This window comes from Lynx rufus, unplaced genomic scaffold (assembly GCF_022079265.1).
Source record: "Lynx rufus isolate CCGP_SWC_20201006 ecotype Redwood Valley unplaced genomic scaffold, mLynRuf1.p SCAF_5, whole genome shotgun sequence".
In the NCBI taxonomy this organism is placed as follows: domain Eukaryota; kingdom Metazoa; phylum Chordata; class Mammalia; order Carnivora; family Felidae; genus Lynx; species Lynx rufus.
Genome location: NW_025814867.1, coordinates 106,097,775 through 106,119,917, shown reverse-complemented (window position 1 = coordinate 106,119,917; position 22,143 = coordinate 106,097,775). Strand labels below are relative to the sequence as shown.

Genomic DNA, 22,143 nt, shown 5'->3' with positions numbered 1-22,143 from the left:
TGGTTTGAACAATAAGCAATTACTATTTAGTTACTGTACTTCTTCACTGTCCTTTAGAGACTACTTAATTACTTCAATTTACTTATGTGGAAAACAAGACTACTGTAAGCTTATCTAAATTATTCAGTGTTTAAAATAGCATTTCAGCTGACCTGTTGGCAACTTTGCATTTTTTTTGAGTTTTAAAGACTAAATAAAATAATAAATTATTTTAATGTGGCCATGCAATGAAATCATAACTATGTAGATATTAACAAAGAAACAAAACCAACTGTTTGCCAAACCAACACAGTTTTGGTGTCTAGTTCTTCCTAAATAATAGCTAACAGTATCTAAAAGAAAAAAAAAATAAGCCTCCATAGACATCTCAAAAATACTGATATTTAATTCTCAGAATCACAGCAAGATCTCAGGAGTCTTAAATATTAACAGTATATAAAAATAATGTTTAATTACAACTAATACTTAGCATTTACTATGTACCAGCACTGTTCCAATGGCTTTATATGTAGTAACTCATTTAATTTCAACCCTAAGAGGTAGGGTTTCAAAGATAAGGCCACTGAGACACAGAGGGTTAAATAACCAATGCAAAACACAAAAGATATTAAGTAGAACATAAACCAGGTTGGTAGACTCCAGGGACCTCTTCTTCAGTGTCACTACTGAGCATTCAGTTAAAAACAAAACAAAACATGAAATCATGCCACTTGCAGCAACGTGGATGCAACTGGAGGGTCTTACGCTGAGTGAAATAAGTCAGTCAGAGAAGGACAGATAGTGTATGTTTTCACTCATATGTGGATCTTGAGAAACTGAACAGAAGACCATGGGGAAAGGGAAGGGGGAAAAATAGTTAGAAAGGGAGGGAGGCAAACGATAAGAGACTCTTAAATACAAGAACTAAGGGTGGATGGGGGGGGAGAGAAGGGAAAATGGGTGATGGACATTGAGGAGGGCACTGGTTGGGATGAATACTGGGTGTTATATGTAAGCAATGAACCAAGGGAATCTACCCCAAAAACCAAAAACACACTTTACACACTGTATGTTAGCCAATTTGACAATAAGTTATATTAAAAACAAAACAAAACAAACAAAACAAAACAAACCTTTCTCCATGGTTTCTCCTACCTCCACCTTTGTGGTAGGTACTATGCAAGTCTCTGGGAAGGAAAAGAAGGGCAAGGCACAGCCTCCGGTCTCCAGGAGCCTGCGGTCTACCATAGGAGACTGACTCAAACCAAGTACAAGAGTTCAAGTGCTTGCGTATCCTAAACTACTAATTATTCAAACCATTTTTAAGGAATACATAACAACATCTTTACAGTCACCTGTAACATCATATGGCACTTGGACAAGGCAGTTTTTTCCTTTGTTAATCACACACTAATAAAAAATATGCTACTATTTTGCATGGAGAGCTTTAAGAAAATCAGTGAACAGAATGCAATTAAATGGCAAATGATGAACCTGTGACTTTGGATTGCTTACTGTCACCTATGATCACCTACATTGCGTGGAGGGAGGGGTGAGGACTACTGGCATGTGATCATAGTAATTCTTGGGTAGCACTGTGCCATGGGTTGCAGGATGTCTCGTATCTCTGGCCACTAACTGCCACAGATTTCTCCCACCCTTGGTCATTGTGAAAACCAAAAACATCCTCATATTATTTCTGAATACCTTCAGGAGGCAGAACTGCCTGTAACTGAGAGCGACGTCCTATATTCTGAATGTCTACTGTCATTTTTGTAATTCACTTTTGTTCTAATTTTGGTCTTTTCTACTCTCCAACATGGACCTGAGCTCTGTGGTTGGAATCAAAGTCATATTAAAAAAGCAACATTTTCCTAAAAATACTGAACCCTACACATAACTCTTTCCTTAGGATCAGGAATACTATGGGTCTTCTCACACATTATTATTAGGAAAAGCAAGAATTAGGTAATAATATCAAGTTTTTAATTAGTAATATGTATTTTAACTGATGAGGGCAACATTAGGAGAATGCATAAAAAAGTATAAAAGAAGAATAATTACCTTGATCTCGGGTCACACATGTATTTATTTTTATAAGGCCATTCATTAAAATTTTAAATTTGGTTTCAAGAAAATATAAGATTTAAGACCAAAGGAATAAATCTCAGTTCATATACCAGCTCAGTCTGTCAACATTTTCACTTTGAGTGCAAATCTTCATTTTATTTTACGTATGTGGTGAAAAATATGTCCTATCAACATAATTGCTGAGGAATTGTTAAGACTCTTTACACTCTTGACAAACAAAATTCTGACTGGCAATTGACACCTTTTCTTAGCTCTGATCTGATTGAAGTCAGAGAGAAGGACATGATCTTACCAATCACACCCTAGACTTCCTCTGAGGACTCACTCAGATCCAATTATCCTAGAAATTCTGACAGCTTGAGACCTCAGGCAGTGCTACAATTTCAAGCAAAAGCTAAAACATTTTGTAGTTAAAATTACAAAATAGACTATTTCTAGGGTGGTAACCAATATGCTATACTGTAGAATTATACATTCAGTTTGCTTCTGTAAGATTAGCATTAATATATTTATAAAATAAACAATAAAAACATATTCTATATGTTCAGTATGCTACTATTTATAAACTCCAGCTACAGGATATCACCATGGTAACAGGAATATACAAACAGCTCCATCCTCCATGCTATGATAGAAGCATCACCAATTTAAAGAATGCAATATGCTTAAGATGGGCAAAAATTATTTCCAAATATAGTCAACAACTTGTTCATGAACAGGAGAAAGATAACTACTGAAATAGAAGATAGAAGAAAACAGAATTGGTCCGCTGCACAATGACTTACAGTCACTCTTGGAACTGAGAGAATGAAATGTTTAAAAACGAATGAATGAATGAATGAGCGAGTGAGTGAGTGACTGAGGCAACAGAATGACTGAAAAAACAGAAAGGAAGAAAATTCAGGTAGAAGAGCTACTATGTCAAAATGACAGTGTGATATTTGTTTATAACCTCAGCTGTAAGAACTGAATAGAACCTATAATTTGATATTTTGTACATTTATATTCAGTCTTCAGTTTGGAACAAAGATGTATAACATTGGGTCACTGATTTCAAAGAGCATGTGAACATGCATGTACATTTGTTATTTCACTTAATAAATATATGCTGTGTGTGTTTAGGCACCAGGAAACACAAAATAAAGAAGACATTGACACCAGCCTTAGGAATTAATAGTCTAATGGATAAGGCAGTCCTCTAGATAAAACATAACAATTTAGTGTAACTCCGGAAACAGAAGTACATATAAAGCACTATGAGAACATAATGACATGGCAATGTTTTTCCCAATTAGAAAGAACTGATACTTGTATCTACACTAAAATCTAGGTTTTACTGAAAGTTAAGTGGCAGTGATTTATGAAATATTATAAAACTTACAATCTGTTTAATTGACTAGAGGCAGATAAGTGTACACAAAGACATTTACTTGAAATATGATTGCTCAACTTAAAAACAAATTAATTACAAGTTGTTTAAATTTCTCCAATACCTAACTAGTGTCAAAGGAAAGCAGAGAAATAACACTGTAGTGGAGCTTTATTAAATGACACTGTTGACTGCCAAAAAAACCACCGAAGGGTGACTTCTGGAACAATAAATGTCTGAGACCACCATCTCTTCTTGGGAAACTAAAAAGATCAATGTAAAAGTCTCTGAACTCCCTTGACAGAAAGCTCACCAGTGTGCCCAGGGAAAACAAAACATGCACGGTCTTGAGAGTAGGTGAGAAGATGTAGGGAAACCACGAGAGTCACCTTTGAATATTCTGCTGCTCATTTTACGTCACCAGTGAGTCCTGTGGTTGTCAGGGTTCCTAGTGAAGCAAGGCTCAAGTTTCAACTTAATTCAGTGGGAAATAGACCAAGACTGCAACTTTGCCTAAACTCATAGAGGGAAGCTACTGATTCCCAGCGAGCAAAGTATACAAAGTTCTTGAAAGAATTACCCTTAAGACCCCACATTCTCCCCTGACATCAATGAAAGAAGAAAACCCACTTAGTAAAGAAAAGTGAAATGCCTTTTTCCTAGCTAGAAAACATTATCTTCTAGGTCACTTGAACTACTTGAGCTGTTGTGTGTTTCTTAAATAACTTTCTGTCTTTCCCTATTATCTATGCATTCAATAAACATTCTTTGTGTGCTTACTGCATCCTAGACCCTGGGAATGCAATCTTTTTCTTAAAGGGCCAGATAGTAAATATTTTAGGCTTTGCAGGCCAAGAAGAAAAAAAAAAAAAACAACAGAAAACAAAAAAACGAAACAGAAACAAGCAAATTATGTAGCTACTTATAAACGCATTTAAATATATAGCCATATAAAATGTAAAATCATTCTTAGCTCACAGAAAAACAAACCAACATAAACAGGTCATAGCTTGCTGATTCCAGTGCTATATCACTGTCAAATATCCAGGCCAAGCTAAGACCATTAGGTTATTAAGTTAAAAGGAAAGGTTTTGCATCAAGAGCTAGCTTCTTCCAATAAGAGCTTACAGGGGAGATCTAAGAAAGCTCTGTCCAATACAATTATCTATTGGAGAATAGATATTTCTCTTATTTCAATAGATATCTCAATACCTATAGAAAATGTTCTATATCTATACAGTTCAGTACAGTAGCCACTATACCCAAGTGGCTACTGAGCATTTAAAATATATTCAAGGGGCCCTAGGTGTCTCACTCAGTCAGTTGAGCGTCTGACTCTTGATTTTGGCTCAGGTCATCATCCCAGGATTGTGGGATCAAACCCTGCCTCAGGCTCCATGCTGAGCGTGGACCTGCTTGGAATTCTCTCTCCCTCTCTCTCTCCTTCTCTCTCTCTCTCTCTCAAAAAAAAAAAAAAATATGTATATATATATATGTTCAACGCGACTGAGGAACATTTTATTAAACTTTAATTATTTTAAATTTACACTTAAATAGCCACATATGGCTAGTATACTGGACAACAGATTTAATAGTCATTATATATCAATTAACAGGTCTTAACTGAATTTGCTTGGGTTTTTGGCGACCTATTAAGTTAGCGTGGGTGCAAATATTTTTATAGGGCATAAATATATTTATTTTTATAATTTTACGTTTTTACCAAGAGATCAAATTCAAATTATTTTTAATTTCTAGTTACAACTGTACTGGGAGTCCAAAATTATTCATGATGTACATTATATCATGGAGCTGGAAAGACCTTCAGAGGACAATTAGTTACATTCTATCAAGTTCAATGTGTGTGACATGTTCCAAAGAGGGCAAAAGAGGCACATTACATGATGGCTCCAAACTGGATTTTTGGAATTGGGAAGATCTGGAATAAAGTACTGGTTCTACTATAGAGTAACTAGGATCTTAGGCAAGATATTTCATTTCTTTACTCCTTAGCTTTATCTTTTATGAAACAGGACAGTAACCGTAGCTTCTCTATTGGGTTGGAATGATTGTCGAATGAGATCAAGAACCCAGAAGAGCATCCTGTCACTGAAATCATCAATGTCACTATTTAATTACCACCATTATTTAAAATTAATAATACTGTATGATAAATATTCTAGCAATACACTCTATAATCTGACTTAGTAGGAACCAGTTCATGATTCTGCATGGGAGAGAGTTACACATGTGGTTTGGGATACATCACTGTATTGTTATCCAGAAAACATAAGTTAGAATCTAGTTTCTACAACCTACTAATGTAGCCAAGTCACATGTGTAGTCTGAGCCTCATTTCCTTATCTGAAAAATGAGAAGAATATTTGCCTCTCCAAGTTGTTGAGAGAATAAAATACGTGAAAAATCTTTGTTCCTATAAAAGACACTGAGGAATAACTACTTCCTTTCTTCTATCTCTGGGGTGAAAGGGATTATATCCTTCAAAACTTAGTTGTCAGGATTAAAGGACAGAATCAAGAGTAGTTTCTCTGCAAGTTAAATTATGACATTTATGAAAATTAATGATATGAAGAATAAAAGTCATCTCAGACCAAAAATGTCAAAGTGGCCATGTTGGTGATGGTAACATACCTGCACAGGTGAAAAATCCCATGGGCATATGTCTTTGTTGAGCATGGAACATTGAAATGTAGAAAATACAGGAAGCCAGGAGATAAACTTAAGGAAGTTAAGGAAGGAGTAACCCAAACAAATGCCTCCTCTGTTCTCTGTGCCAAGTGTTTCTCTACCACGGAGACAGATGCAAATGATCTGATGCCATTACACATTATTATCAGTCCAACTACATGGCAAATAAGATTCATGTTACCTGCCAAATCCTAATGAACTGCAGCGGAGGTTCTATAAGGCCAGGTCTGACCTCAGTAGGGATGAGCGCCATGATTGATTAGCCCTGTCTGCCATGAGTCAGGAGGAGGGCCAGGAGGGGACACCTTCACACTCCATTTTCAGCAACTTTTATACCACTCATTGCTAGTTCTCTGATTTTGAGAACGCAAAACTTTGTGAATATGACTTTCACATATCTTTCCGTACAGAGCATGGCCTGATATCTGAGAGGCCAGCTCTCTTAGTCATTATATTTCTGGCTTGTAAATTATTCAGTTGGCATTCTGGTTTATTGACTAGTTTCTTGTGGGGTTAGTTACTCCAACTGGGCATGTAGGATCCATTCTCAATTCACAAAGTCCATTTTCTGAGTCAGCAATTTTGATAAGCAAACCCCACACTATGGTAAATTCACAAAGGTAAATATTATGTGACAGAATTCTCAGTAGCCAAATGGAAGCCTGGCTCTCCTGGTCAGAAAATCACTATCAGACACTTCTTTTAGACTTTAACAAAGACTATTTGTAATCAGTTTCATCATTACCAATTTTTATATTTTCTTAGTTTTCTTAATTTTTCTTAATTTTTTATTCACAGGACTGCTTTTGCCAATCTTAGACGATCTTGGATTCTATATGTAAGCTCTCACCATCTCTCATTTTGAAGTTTAAAAGCAGCGAAAGAACTTTGAGTAGACTCTAGTTCTTTGTCTATGATTTCATCAGCCTATCAACATTACCAAGGTCTTCACCTTTCTTTTGATTCTTCCATGTTTCTTTCCCAAGCCCCCAAACACTCAGACATAGCCCATTAGGGAACAGCATCATTCCTTTTTCATGTCCACACATGACTCCGATTAAACCTGCGTTTTATAATTTTACCTTTCGAACATTTGCCAACCGATTCATCATCAAGGACTCCTCTCGGTCATCATCATCATCCAGGTCCAGCATCGGCACTCCAAAGGGGTCAATGATGCTACAGCACCTGGAACCTTCGTCCCTTGGATCAAAGGGGTCGACGATGATGGGCTCTGTTCCTTTTATTTCACAGCGACAGAAGGGGCAGCCCTGGCCATCTGACTCCTGAACAAACAAAAAATGTAATTGGTTTTTGTTCAAATACAACAGTACTGAGAGGGGCCAATGTTCTCCAGCTATAAAAAGAAGTTGCATACAAGAGGTTTTAGGGTAGGCAGTGAGAGTGAAGGAAGATCTGTCTTGAAGAAGTTAATAGAGTAGAACACCAACAAAATGTGATAAACGTTCAGTATGTCAAATTTTCAAAGAAAGATTTATCTAAAAAAAAAAAAATCTCTGATTTGCCAAAGAAAAGGAGCCTAACTATTTTTCTGAATGTTCTTTTACAATTGTAATGTATCAAAACTTCAGGGTCTTGTAGGAAAATGGAAATTGAATCATATCCCTCTTTACCAAAAGGCACCAGCTAATTAAACATTCTACAAAAAGGACATTTTGATAAAAATTCATTATAAACAAAGTAGCAGTATCAATTAAAACAAGCCATTCTGGAAAAGTTCCTATGCATGTAACTATGGATAAATATTTCCATTTAATTGCCTAGGTTTTTAAAAGTCTTGATTTATAATTGGTGGGAAAAAATAAATTTACATCCAGAAACCATCATCTGTCCTGAGAGCCTGTCACTCTGACCCAGCTCATTTGGGATATAATGCCATGTGAAATATTAAATTCTACCTCTCATCTTGCTTTCAAATTAGATACTGCAAAAAGATCTGTGCTAATACTTTTGGGCCAGAAACTCATTTATTGGTAATTATTGAAGGTTTTGTTCAAAGTCTCCCAATTCCGGAATTCACAATTGGCAGGGAAATAGGAGAAGACTGTGTTCTCACCCTGCATATGATGCTGTCTTCTAGAAATAGATGGTGTCTGATACTCACCATCATTTTTTGTTTCTGCATTTCACCCTGATTTTAGTAGTGTGCTATTTAAAAAATAGTAAAAAGCAGGGGCGTCTGGGTGGCTCAGTTGGTTAAGCATCTGACTCTTGATTTCTGCTCAGGTCACGATCTCACGGTTTGTGAGATGGAGCTCCATGTCGTGATCTGCGCTGACAGAGTGGAGCCTGCTTGGGATTCTCTCCCTCTCTCTCTGCCCGTCTCCCCTCCTCTCAAAAATAAATAAGCTTTAAAAAAATAGAAGAAATCATAAAATCATTTAAAGGCAGAAATGAGATGAATCAGCACCTTTTTAGAGATGAGACAGGGATGCAAAGAGAACTAACATCTTTAAAGAAACCATTTAGTACTTAAGACTGTCCCACCCACTTGTTATGGTGGGAAACTGGTGATCTACATCCCCTCCGGTGACACTCTGATCAGCAGTGGAGTGATACTTTTGCTTCTCCTCTCACTAGACAATTGCTGATCTGTCACTCAGGCAGATCATGTGCTGGATGGGTTATTCTTTTCCAAATATCACTCAGATTAACAAACTGAACATCTCTCTTTGCCACACCAATTGTCAAAAAAGAAAAACAAACATTCTTTGCATAGGTCAATGAAAAGAAAGCAGAGCATTTCCTTATTCATTTACTGTTAGATAATTTGGGAAAGAAACTTGGAATGGTAAAGTAGTTGAACTAAGGTGCTGTGGAGAAATACAGGCACGCCGATACAAAATCCTTTGATGTTTATTGCTGCATATGCTTAAGCTGGTGCGCTTCAAGGCAACTTAAATATTTTGCTCCATCATTCTACAACAGATGATAAATCTACGCCTTAATTATTTTATATTACATTAACATTTCCTAACACAGGAATAAATACTTAAGGAAAGCTAAACCTTTCTCCTGTCTTTTGTTAACAGGAACATTAAACGTAAGTGCATATTCAATATGTTGTCATCTAGATAAAATCCCCTTATCAGAAAAGTCAAAAGGGATCCATATTCTGTGACTGTAATGGAATTTTCTAACAGATCTATGTAAGATAATTTCAAAAAGATAGTCTAATATATAAGGGCAAGATAGGAAAGATGTTCCCTGTGTGTCTTTAGTGCACAAAGGATAGAAAGTAGGACTCTGGGCCCTAAGTAGACACATCTTTTGTTCATATGTTAAATATATATATATATATATATATATATATATATATATATATTTAAGACACATCTTTTGTTCATATGTTAAATATATATATATATATATATATATATATATATATATATATATAAAATCTGAAACATATACAGAAGTAGAGAGAAAAGGGTAATAAGTTTGTATACACCTACCACTCCACTCTAACAACTATCAGTTCATGTCCAATCTTGTTCCATCTGTACCTTCCACTTACTCACTTGGATTATTCTGAAGTATATCCTATACATTACATAAATTCATCTATAATGTTTTAGTGTGTATCTAAAAACAGAAAAATTTATTAAGACTTAACTAAAGTATAATTACCATAACTAAAAATTAGTGCCCTTGATGTAAATATTAAAGTCATTATTTTTTAGTACAGTGCCCACAACGTTTATGCCACAGCACTCAGCTACAAAAGCTTCTCTTAGAAATTTCAATGTCACTTCGCACATTGCTTTGGTAAGGATGACTTGGAGCTCCCGACAGAGGGTAACTGAAAAGAGGGGTTCGGAAAGAGAGCAGGGGGAGGTAATAACAGCATCCTGGTGGTACCAAGAGAAAGATTAGGAATAACTAGCTCTTCAATACCTGAATTTAGATTTCCTCCATCTCTGCTATCTGAAAGTTTAATACTATACAAATTACTGCTGTATGTTAGAGTAGCTGTTTTGTGAGTATACATCACAAAAAATATTTTCTGTTTAGCTTTATCTTTGTAGAGGGTTCACATTACTCACTGAATGAAAAACAAAAAAAAAATCCCCCCCAAAACCCAGCTGCAATGTACATCCACTTTGATTTGCAGACATAGATCACAATGAACGTGTCTCCTTAATGATATTTACTCTAATATGACTTCATCCATCACTCTTTCTCTGTAAACTAAATACTGCTACATGCAAATTAAGTCTAACTATAAATTCTCAAATGCCACTTTGATACTCTGCCCTAGTTTCTGTCATATGGTTGACTGAATACACATGAAGAATGTCTTCGATAGACATATAACTCATCAGGATTGTGCCTCAATAATTAAAATAATGTTTCTGTCAACATATACTTAATGCAAGATCAAGGAACATATGTTAATAAAGAAAACCAATAAATAATTCCTTTTCTAGTCCTCAACATATTCACATTCTGAGAATGTTAAGAGGAAGCATTTGGGACTCCATCCATTCTAATGGACTCAGTAGATTTTACTTCCTCAAATAAGAAATACTTCCAAACCAAAGATATATAAGTTATCAGAGAGTACTACACTCATCTGAAATGTTAACTATGTAATATGCTCATGATAAAGTAATTCAGACTCCCATGCCAACCATGAATATTGTTAATAATATTAAACATAAATATAACTTTAGGTATCTGAGAACAAATTAACATTTTACAGAAAAATAGAAAAAAAAATTCTTTAACTTCCCAAATTGCCCATTCCCATAGTAACACCTTATGTAAAAATCCAAGTAAATATCAGTATCTCATCACCATCATCATCATCATCATCATCATCATCATCATGTATTGGTCAGCTTCCATATGCTTTCTGTTTATATACTGTTCATGTGGATTTTACCTCTTAAATACCTTAATTTTTTAAAGACACACTATATATAGTACAATTTATTTGCTCTCAAGATGATTATTAGAGGTCACACTTTGTTTTAAGGTTAATCACTACATGGCTTTCCACATACACAATATACATAGAGAACCCTAAAAAATAATAGGACTTCTTGAGTCTCATTTTGGAGTGCATTTTATACTTTTTTAGTCTGTGTGTGTGTGTGTGTGTGTGTGTGTACGTGCTTTCTGTAGCAGTAACTTCTAATTTATATTACTTTGGTAATATTTCACATAGATTTGAAGTTACCATAAATCATTTATGCAAACCATGGAACAATTATAAATAAGTGAATAACTGGATAGATACATATATACATATCCTGAGAACAAATTGGGTCCATACTAAGCATTTTTAGAGCACAATATTTCCCACAGAAATTCAATAACTTGTTAAAAGAACATATAAGAGAGTTAATAGTAATCTTACAACAAATCACTCAGAGTGAAAGAGATGGTTGGTTTTGGCGCTCTCTTATGATGAACAAGGAAAAAAGACATTGGTGAATCTAGGCTCTTCTGGTTTTAACTTGTGAGGCCCATGAAAATACCAAGTCAGAAAGAAAGCACAGACATTCTGAATCAGGACACTTGAATTGGAACCCTACACCCACCAATTACAGCTGTGTGATCCTGGGTAAGCTATTCATCTTATTCTGCAGGGTGTAATGAGGGAATGTACAATTTAAGGGATATCTCAAAAATAAATTAATTCAAATCTTTCAAAGTGCTATGAAAATACTGGCAGAATTACTATAAAGATAATTTCAAAAGCAAATTAGTATAGTAAGATAACTGAAGAAACATGTCTTAACATCTGAAAAAATTCACACAACCACAAGAATTCCCACCTTATGAAATGAATGCAATTTTTAAACTACTTTTAAACCACAGAATCACCAATGTTCATAAATTAAGAATAATCAGAAATATGAGACAGTTTCCTAAATGATACTATTAGGTACTACATTAGGAACAATACTAAGATTCCAGGCACTGTTGAAAACACTATACACGTATTAATTCATTTAACCCTATGAAGTAGGTACAATTATCATCCTCATTTTACCAATAAAAAAATGAGAGTTTATATAATTTGATGGAGGTCACACAGCTAAGCATCTGTGTGCAGGAAATTACATTCAGGTGGCCTGTTATATGAATCGAATCATTTCATCACTACACTACCACTATCCTACACTGCAGCACCAGGATGTAGTTCCTTAAGATCAGATTCATAACCTAGGTTAAGATGAAGTTTAAAAGTAGCTGCCTACTATTGATCATTCAAAAATGAAAAAAAAACCCTATTGTTCAAATTACAAAACTACTTTAATCAATAAATATTCTATTCACTCAAATTGAAAGGTTTCAGCTTTTAATGAAGATGAAAAACTTGTCCTAGTAATTATAGGATTCCTTGGGATATATTTTTACATAGTAAGAGCTTTTAAAATAGTTGTTGCTAGAACCCAATTTATTTTTTTTTCAATATACATATTTCTTATGTGTTTCTTTTTTTTTTTGCACTAGAAGTCAACTTTATTTTTTTTTAGTTTTGATTTTTTTTTTATATATATGAAATTTATTGACAAATTGGTTTCCATACAACACCCAGTGCTCATCCCAAAAGGTGCCCTCCTCAATACCCATCTTAAAATGTTAATTCATGAAGTTTATGCGTTTGCATTCTGAGGATGCTTTATTTAAGGGAGTCAACTTTTGAAGCACCTATTAAAGGCCTTTGTTAGATCCAACTGAAAATGTTTCCCAGGTGCCAATACCTGCTATTGTCCAGGCACAGCACGATACAGTCAGACCCCATTTAATACAGTCACTGGACTCAAGCATTTGCTCTACCAAATTTTATTTTCTCCTCCTTTCATTCCTACTGTCATCACTGTAGTTCATGAAATAATTGTAACATCTTTTAATGACTCTAGTAGCCCCTACATCACTCCCACAGTGAAACAGGAGCTCCAACACTTTATCACTTTTATACAAAAAGACACAACATGTAATCAAGGGGAGAAATACCAATTTACAACATTCTTATAGGCAAATATAATTTTATTATTTGTAGTACTAAGGTTACAAAATTACACTGAGGCTAGAAATGTGAAGGTTGGTTGCTTTTGAGGGAAGATACAGAAAAAGATTATTTCTTTGTGCCTTAAATGTGACCATGTGAGCTGGCTTCTCTCCTCTCTTAGATAACTACACATTTTTTGCCCCACAATGCTCTCTAAATATGGGACATTCATAAATCTCTTTAATCATATTCCATATTAAAATCAGGGCTTACTGATTTTCATCTAATGACTCTATGAAATATTATTTTGAACATTCTAATATCTTTCCTTTAAATTATTTGGAAAAAGTACAGAAGTAATAATCACAGGAAAAAGTTAATTTTACTTTTAATTGAATTAAAGTCCTTGGCAGTAATTCAAAACAAGGCTGCATATCCAACTGATATATATGTATCCATTTTTATTTTGAATTTTTAAAAATGTTTATTTCTGAGACAGAGCATGAGTGGGGGAGGGGCAGAGAGAGAGGGAGACACAGAATCCGAAGAGGGGCAGAGAGAGAGGGAGACACAGAATCCAAGGCAGGCTCCAGCCTCTGAGCTGTCAGCACAGAGCCTGACGCGGGGCTCGAACTCACAAAACGCAAGAGCATGACCTGAGCCCAAGTCAGTCGCTCAACCGACTGAGCCACCCAGGTGCCCCTATCCGTTTTTATTTTGAAGATTTGAAGAACATAGTTTGGAATTTGTGCCATTCACAAGCTCAGAAGCCATTTTCTAGATTCCTGGAGCAAAAAACAAAAAAACAAAACAAAACAAAACAAACCAGTATGAAAAGAGCCCCTTACTTTACACCTCATGTAGTAAGCCTGCACCATCACTGCTGCTCAATATGCTGCTACAAAAAGGAAGATATGGAGGAGTTCTGGATGAAGAAGAAAAATGTTTTGTTAATATCTATGGAACAGCAAGGAAGTGAAAGAAAACTCTGCAGGTTTTATTGCCAAAGACAGAACAGAAATGCCGCACCCAGAGAGAGATTGCTTCAAAGATTGCCTCTAGAGAGTTGATTATCCAACTTATTTAGTATTCTGTGCAAACTCTGCCTTGCTTATTCAATTTATTAAATAACACAGATGTTTCAGAAGGAGAAAGAAGTATCTGACACCTCTTCAGAGGCATGACTAATGGGCCATTATGACAAAAATTAAAGGGTAACCACTTGCAGCCTGTAACAACTAAGTGACACCGCTACTGTGCATTTCTTAGGGTTTCCGTTAATTACATAAAATTTAAGTTTGCAGTGAATTCAATTAAACCAAAAGTAGGGCATCAAATGGAAGGAAAAGTTGGTGAAGAATGACTTGCTGAAAATGCATACTGGCTGGACACATAATGTTTTATGGTCAGGGTTTAATATTTCTTTCCTATTGGACTCTGATTTATCAGAGCTTCTTGGCAGACATGCAACCTTTAAAATCCTTTTCCTATCAGCATGCCCAACTAAAAGAGTAGAAAGTAACAAAAGATGTCTCAAATCCATAATTAAATTTGAAAGATAACAGGATGCTCATTTCAAGTAATTATTATTAATACCATGCCTCTGTATAAAACTTTCAGATTTACTTGTAACTTCTTGAGGGTCAGGCCTGAGTCTAAGTATTCTTCCTAGCTCACAGATTCGTACAGAACCAGGACAGAGCAGATGCCCAGGAATGTTTCTAAATAAAAAGATAAGTAAATGGACTCGAGAAGTTGGAGAATGATGGATGAAACAAGCCATGTATGCTTCTCTCAAGTAAAGTAACAAACAAGCCTATGCATAATTGAGTTGGAAAACAACCTTTTCTCTATAGAAAAAAGAAACAAGCATATACGACAAAAACTCTGGCTTTAAAGTCAGGAAATATGGACTATAGCTCTGTACCAGTTTGAATCTGGAAAACACTGAAAAAGAGAGACATAAATACTGTACTCTTATCCAGACTTCATACTCATACATTTCCCACTGCATCTACAAGTTTAGATACAATGCCTGACATTATACTGCAGAACTACAGAAATGTTCAATAACTGTTCAATAACATATTAGTTCTCTATTCACCATCAATTAGGTTAAATCCTGTGAGCGGTGATTGAGGCCATAAGGTGGGCTTTTTAGCAGATCTATAGTTTATCAACTGCATTTTAACTGGAATAACTTTGTAACAATTTGATTTTTATTAAGTAATGGGCATTTTACAGTAACATATTTAAATGATTGTCAAAAATTGCTATTCATATTATATGAAAATAGGCAGATGTGTTGGTTGGCAAGAAGTACTATTTTGTGAAATCTATATGCAGAGGTAGAAATATTCAGGTTATCCCAAAGTGGAAATGTTCAAAAGTTGACATTTCCTTTGACCACTAAGATCCCACTGAGACATAAAGACTATGGTATATCACTTTGGAATTCTTAAAACCTGGCCCAAGAACAATATTCTTCAGTGTAGAGAAAACGTGAATCAGGGATCACCATGTGTGTTTTTTGGTTTAAAAAAGTAATAAAGAGGAACTCAGTTTCACTGCCTCTAGGTTAGTGCCAGCATTATTGCAAGCAATAAACGTAAAATAATGTGGCTCAAAAATAAGCAGACAAAATCAAAATGTGAAAAGTTGAAGGGAATCATCCAGCAGCTACTGAATAGAACAAATCTGAGAATTAAAATTCTTAGAATTCATTCTCAGATCTTGAGCATAATAAAAGGTCTTTGAAAAAAATCAGATAGTTTTCAGAAGAGAAATGAACAGAACTAAGACATCTGATCTACAATATCAACAACTTATCTAATTTATCTATTTAACATGTTTTCAATGTAATCTTAGTCTTCTCTCTACACTATTTACCATATAGTCCATAAATATTTACTGAGTAACAATACTAGAAGAGAGGGATTCTAAACCAGGTTCTAGAAGAGAAATAGGTAAATATATAATGTTTACAATACAAATACAATGAGGTAAGAGTTTACAGGGACATACATAAATTTTTTTTAATTACAAGAATATTTATTAATTACAAAGTATTTTGTGTGGGAAGAATTAAAAATAATGCTGAAATAATGCTTTTGAACATTTTTCATTAACCTATATGCAAATTTCTATGACCAGATTAAAATAACATTATTTGCTAATAACAGTGTGATATAATCTGATTATTATTTCAACTTTCTGAGTACTTTTTCATTTGTCATTTTTTTTTTTGTTTAGTTCACTTACTAAACTACTACTGCACTTTATAATGACCTTCTGCTAAAATTTTACTCAAAGACTGTTTCCAGTGCTTGGCAATTTATTCAGTTCCTCAATTTCTAAAAGTAAAATTGAGAACTACTTCAGAGTAAAAAAAAAAAAAAAAAAGTAAATGTTAACAATTTACAAATATGACTGGGCACATCTTAATTAAGGCCATTAGACCAGTATTAGAAATCATGAAGTGAATCAAGGCACTGAGGAGCTGTACCATTTGGAGAATACACAGTAATATACAGAAACGTGTGGTGATGTAAGGGACAAAGGATTAATAACACAGTCATGGCGACAGGGAAACGTTCCTGTGTCTTTTGCACATAACATACCTGTTGCAAATAGTTCACAAACTTACTAAATAGAATGTACACTATTGTCCCTGAAATTTTAAACATAAATTTCTTTCAAGATGTATACAAAAATTAAAATAAATAAAATCTGTTTGTTTTATATTCAGTCATACTGTTTTACTTACTCTGGGCTTCGAGGTAAACAGCTATTTTGTATTATGCTTTAAACAATCTTTACTAATCAAAGGTTTCTTCCAAACTAATGGGAGCTTCTGACTTTTAAACCACTTAACTTCCAAATACCAGGTAGGTAGCAAGTTAAAGGCACCAAGTCCTGCCATATGTAAATATGTGTATGTTCCCAGACTAAGACCCCAAGAGTAGAGGCCAAAACCAAGCATAGTGCCACAGAGTACTGGGATTTTGTACCAGCCTAAAATTCTGGTTTTCTTTAGGAAGAAATATAAAGTTTTAGTTTCTTTGTACCCGTGAAAACCATACAACCACCCTGAAGGCATAAGTCAATACAAAGTCACAATCCAACTGTGACAAATATAATTGGCCTCTACTTACCCTGAGATACCGAATGGGTTATCAAGTAAAGCAAATCATCATAACAGACACAGTCCTATCTGTCAGGCACTGACTCAATATCTCTGTATTATTTTCTACTGATTGATGTGAAATACACTTGCAAACATAGTTCTCTCTTCTACCAGCATAACTTGTTGAAAGTCATTTATAAAAAGACATTGTTACGTCTCCAGAAAAATTATTAACATAACTTACATAGCAATCAAGTGCCTACACACTGAGAATGAGTTTGCTGATGCCACACTGAGCATCCCTCTTCCTCCACCTTCTCCCTGTACTATACAAAATTCACCAACATCATGAAGGGATAAAGGGAAATTAGGGAGAGTATATCAAGGAAAACCTAAGTAAAATACAAACCTATGCACACTGAAAGAGAGAAGTGTAGGGATGTTGAACAATTTTTACTGAGGTGGCAAAAATGTCTGGGAGTTCAGAAATGGCATTGAAAAAGTAAATCAAATTTAACTCACTTTCTAGTTCTTCCTCTTTTGCTTCTTCCATCTTTCAAACCTCCCCAAAGGAAGAAGGCGTTCCTTTTCATAAGATTGTGAAAACCATTATATGTTATTACCAAGTAATGAGCTCAACAGCACCAGCGCTCCTGGGCCTGCATTCTCCTGGCCTGAGCCTCTAAGGCTACCCCTCTTCCACAGGCAATGCCGAGGCTATGGGTTAGACAGAAGATCAAGCCTGACAGGGCTCAGGAATGGGGTAGGGATGTCAATTATATACTCAATAGCAAAATTTCTAAGAAGGTTTGAAAATTGAATTACTTGCTTTCTTAACCCCATCAACAATATTGACTTCGATACTGACTATGTTACACAGCAGTGAAAAAATGACTTGATCAAAATCTTCTGTGGATGCTTCAAATATTCAAAACTGGAAATCTGTCCAGACTCATTTTCAACCCACAACCTCTGTTACAGATAAAGAAACAGAAGAAAGCCCACGGGGAAACTAGTTAGTCTCTGGGTCTTATTCTAAAACATCAAACCAATTGGTATTTACTGAATATCTGCATAAGAGGTAACTTGGATTCTGCTTCGGTAAACCGGAAAATGTTATGCCTGCTTCTGTGAGAACTGTAAGTATTCGGGAGACTTTCTCCATCAGATTTTCCCATTCGTAGCCACTGACATACATGACATAGGAGCCACATCTCCTCCTAGGAAAAGGGCCTGCTGAAACATCAACATAAGATTTATCTCCTAGGATTTACTTTGCTTCAGAAAGTGACCTACTATAAATAGAATCTGACCCACCATAAATCACATCAATATGATTAGTTGGAAATACTGATGTGACATTCTGAAATCAGTGGTGTCACAGAGTTACAAACTACTCATGACTAAATCCTAAAATTAAATTGTACATGCAAAAGAAACAATATAAAACACAGCCAGCAAGAAAAATGAAATTATATAAGACAGAAAATCAAACACATAAGATTTTTCAAATTACTCCAAGAAAGCACTTATCAGATCATTTGCTGAATGATTAAGATGAAGAAAACTGAAAAGAGAAATAGCAACAGAGAATATAAGGAAGACATGAGTGTTGCTCATTAAATCTTGATTATACCTGCCATGCTGTAAGGCAAGAGGTGCACATCAAATGCCCACAAGGCTCAATCTTGACATCTTTGTCGTTCTCAGCACAAATTTTACAAAGCTGAAAAGTGGAGCCCATTTCACAATATAATTCATATTGTTCCTGGAATTTGGGGGGGAAAAAAAGGCAAAGTTAATGTATTTCTGACATGAACTGGTACTACTGAATTTTCTCAAATACAATGACTTACAGTAAATGCCTCACACTTGATCCTGGCAGGAATGTTACTACTTAAGACATGTTTTAAATTGGTAATCACAATTTGGTCGACAAAATCATTTTTTAAAACATTTGAGCTTATATCAGCAATTTTATAAGCTTTTGTAATACTTCAGACTACTTAATGTTTTGTACTGTTCCTTTAGGAAGGGATTTGCGTTAATAGTGACTCAAAAGACAAAACTTACGGTTTTAAAAGAAAATATAAATAGCTTTAGTTTCTTTGTAAATGCCACATTCTCACCTAAATTCACTTCAAAATTGCAAATACATATATATATAATATATATATAATGTATATATATAATACGTATATATAATATATATAATGTATATATATATAATGTGTATATATATATATATATATATATATATATATATATTATTCTAACTGAACATTAAGTTCTGGAACAGAAGAAAAGCAGCATTTGCCAAGCCCTTCCTGCATGCTACATACTTTGGTACACATTGATTATGTCATATAATCTCCAAAGCATAATAAGACACATTGAATTAAAAAAAAAATCTGAGGCTCAATAAGTTTAAATTATTTTCCTCAAATTCTATATTAAATTTCTAACTCTAAATTGCATACTGTTTTCCCAATCTAGCACCGTCAGGAAAACTAATCACTTCAGCAACCAAAAATTGTTTTATGAAACATCTATTCTCTTGATTAACTAGTTTTGAACATTTTGGCATAGTAAAATTCTTGGTGTCTAAATATTGAAAAGCTCTAGGTCACAAAGAAGACACAAATGTATCAGTAAGTATAAAGAAAATATGAAAACAAAAGGTGTTAAAAGGGATACAAAGAAAAGTAATTAAAATTCATTTAAAAAAGGCAGTGTTTTAGTCAATAAGTGTCTATTAGGAACCTGGCCCTGGGCAGGATAAATAAATGACAATATTTAGCCTGTAGCATACTAAAAGATCTTATCATCCTGGTGAGAAAAATATATATACACCTACATACAAAGATACACACACATGCATGCATGCACATTCATATATAAGTTGTGTCTACCATGAAGTATGTATGTTTGTATAATTTTTACAGAAATAAAAAAGATGACAATGGATCAAGATAAAAACTAAATAAATATGAAAGCAATTAAAATTAAATTATAAGTTGGGGTGTCTGACTTTTGATCTCGGGTTGTGAATCCAAGCCCTATATTTGACGTAGGTAGAGGTTACTTAAACAAAACTTTTAAAGTATATAAATAAATAAATTTTAAGTCCCTGAAGTCTCTAAAGTAATAGGTAAGTATTTAAATTGTTATGACACCCAAAGGACCACTTTATAATTATTTAAAAAAATTACAATAAGCTAAAATCACAGATGCAGAACTCAATGCAACCTAAGGGGTAACTTATTCAAATATTTATGAATAATTAATGGGATGATACTACTCCTGAATATATATAGTTTTAAACAGTGGCTTTAAAAAGAGGAACTATTTTTGCAAGTGTGCTTTCACATACATGTGTTAGAACATACAGAATCATTTACCTAATCAAAATAATGTCAATTATATATTAAATTTCAAAAACTGCCCATCAACTGTACATATGTCAACAAATGTGTTTCACATAATAATACCAAGACCACTGGGACTAAATCTAGACAATTAGAAAATAAAAAATTATCTCTTGTCTTCCCAAAATCTGTATTTTCTGATTTTTATTATTATACAAAGCACAAAATATCTAAATTATAAAGTATTTTAAAACTAGATTAACATAAAATAAAATACTCATTTTCTCTCTTCAATCTTCTTCCTAATTCCCTAAAACTTCTTACTTCCTCAGTTAAGTAATGTTACCAGTTTGGTAGTTTTTAATTTTTATTTTTAAAAAGTATGTTCATATGTTCATATATGGTAATTTCTTTCTTTCCAGAAACTGAACTTATGTAATGTTACTTTACAAATGAAATGTTATATAATTGAACTTTACAGTAATGGAACTTTTTTTATATAATAAAGATGCCGAAGTTCCCATGTGAGTATATAGAGCTACCTTCCTCTCGGTAATGACCTCAGTATAATGCAGTATGAATATACTATGCTTTACTTAACCTATGATTAAATAGCTTGGTATTTATAATTTTTCATTTTTAGGAAAATTGCTAAAGTGAAAACCCCGATGTACAGATGTTTCTGTGTATATGTGAGTGGTATATACAGAATCCAGAGTCAAAAATGGTTTTGTTTAGATTTTGATTAATTACTGAATATCACCCTCAAGAAAGGCTTTATAACCAAGCTACACTCCCATTCAATTTATGGGGTCGCTAACAATGGATTTATAAGAATATAATTAAGACCTTCAATAAACTTCAATTACACACTTGACTCTAAAAGCTAATGCATATTATTATTCCAATCTTCTTTGGAGTTTTCTCAATCTGTAACTCTCTCCTCATATGTATCTGCCTATCTATGGGTTTATCTATGTCTCTGCATAAATGCCAATATTATATTGGAAGTAAGAATATTAACAGCAGACATTTTTATCCAAAAAATGGAGAAAGTATTTTTTTCAAATACTCTTAGAATTCCTGTAAGTATCTTTTGCATGAAATGCCGGTACAAAATTTTAGCTACAGTAAAAGAGGATGCTTTTTATTTCAAAAATATTAGATACATAATTATAAATGCATTACCAGAAACTGTCCTTACCTGGGTAACTTTTATATGATCATGGGGTGTAGGTTCACATAATCCAGTTAAATCAGGATTATAGCTCCTCCCATCAGGATAAAGATAGCTAGATTATAAACAGAAACTTTATTATAAATACACAATTTTTAATTGCATTTAAGATGATTTAATCAGATTCTTCTATATTCAAACCCACATGTTGAAGTTTCCTTTTTATGTAACTTATATCAAGAAGCTTTGCTATTGTTTGCATAATATTACAAGTTACTTTTAGAACATTTAAAAACTAGAAATCATTTTCATATCAGAAATACAGGATGAACATGG

At 34.1% G+C, this 22,143-nt stretch overlaps 1 protein-coding gene across 2 annotated transcripts in view; it reads right to left on the bottom strand.

Annotated features, from left to right (window-relative positions):
- Positions 1–22,143, bottom strand: part of CBLB (Cbl proto-oncogene B) — a 213,208-nt gene that overhangs the window by 66,985 nt on the left and 124,080 nt on the right. For both annotated transcript variants that reach the window (XM_047099887.1, XM_047099888.1), the window contains exons 8-10: positions 21,835–21,922; positions 18,899–19,030; positions 7,231–7,434 (exon numbers count right to left, since the gene is read on the bottom strand). In XM_047099887.1, the coding sequence (XP_046955843.1) occupies positions 7,231–7,434; positions 18,899–19,030; positions 21,835–21,922 (424 nt within the window). The remainder of the gene's footprint in view (positions 1–7,230; positions 7,435–18,898; positions 19,031–21,834; positions 21,923–22,143) is intronic.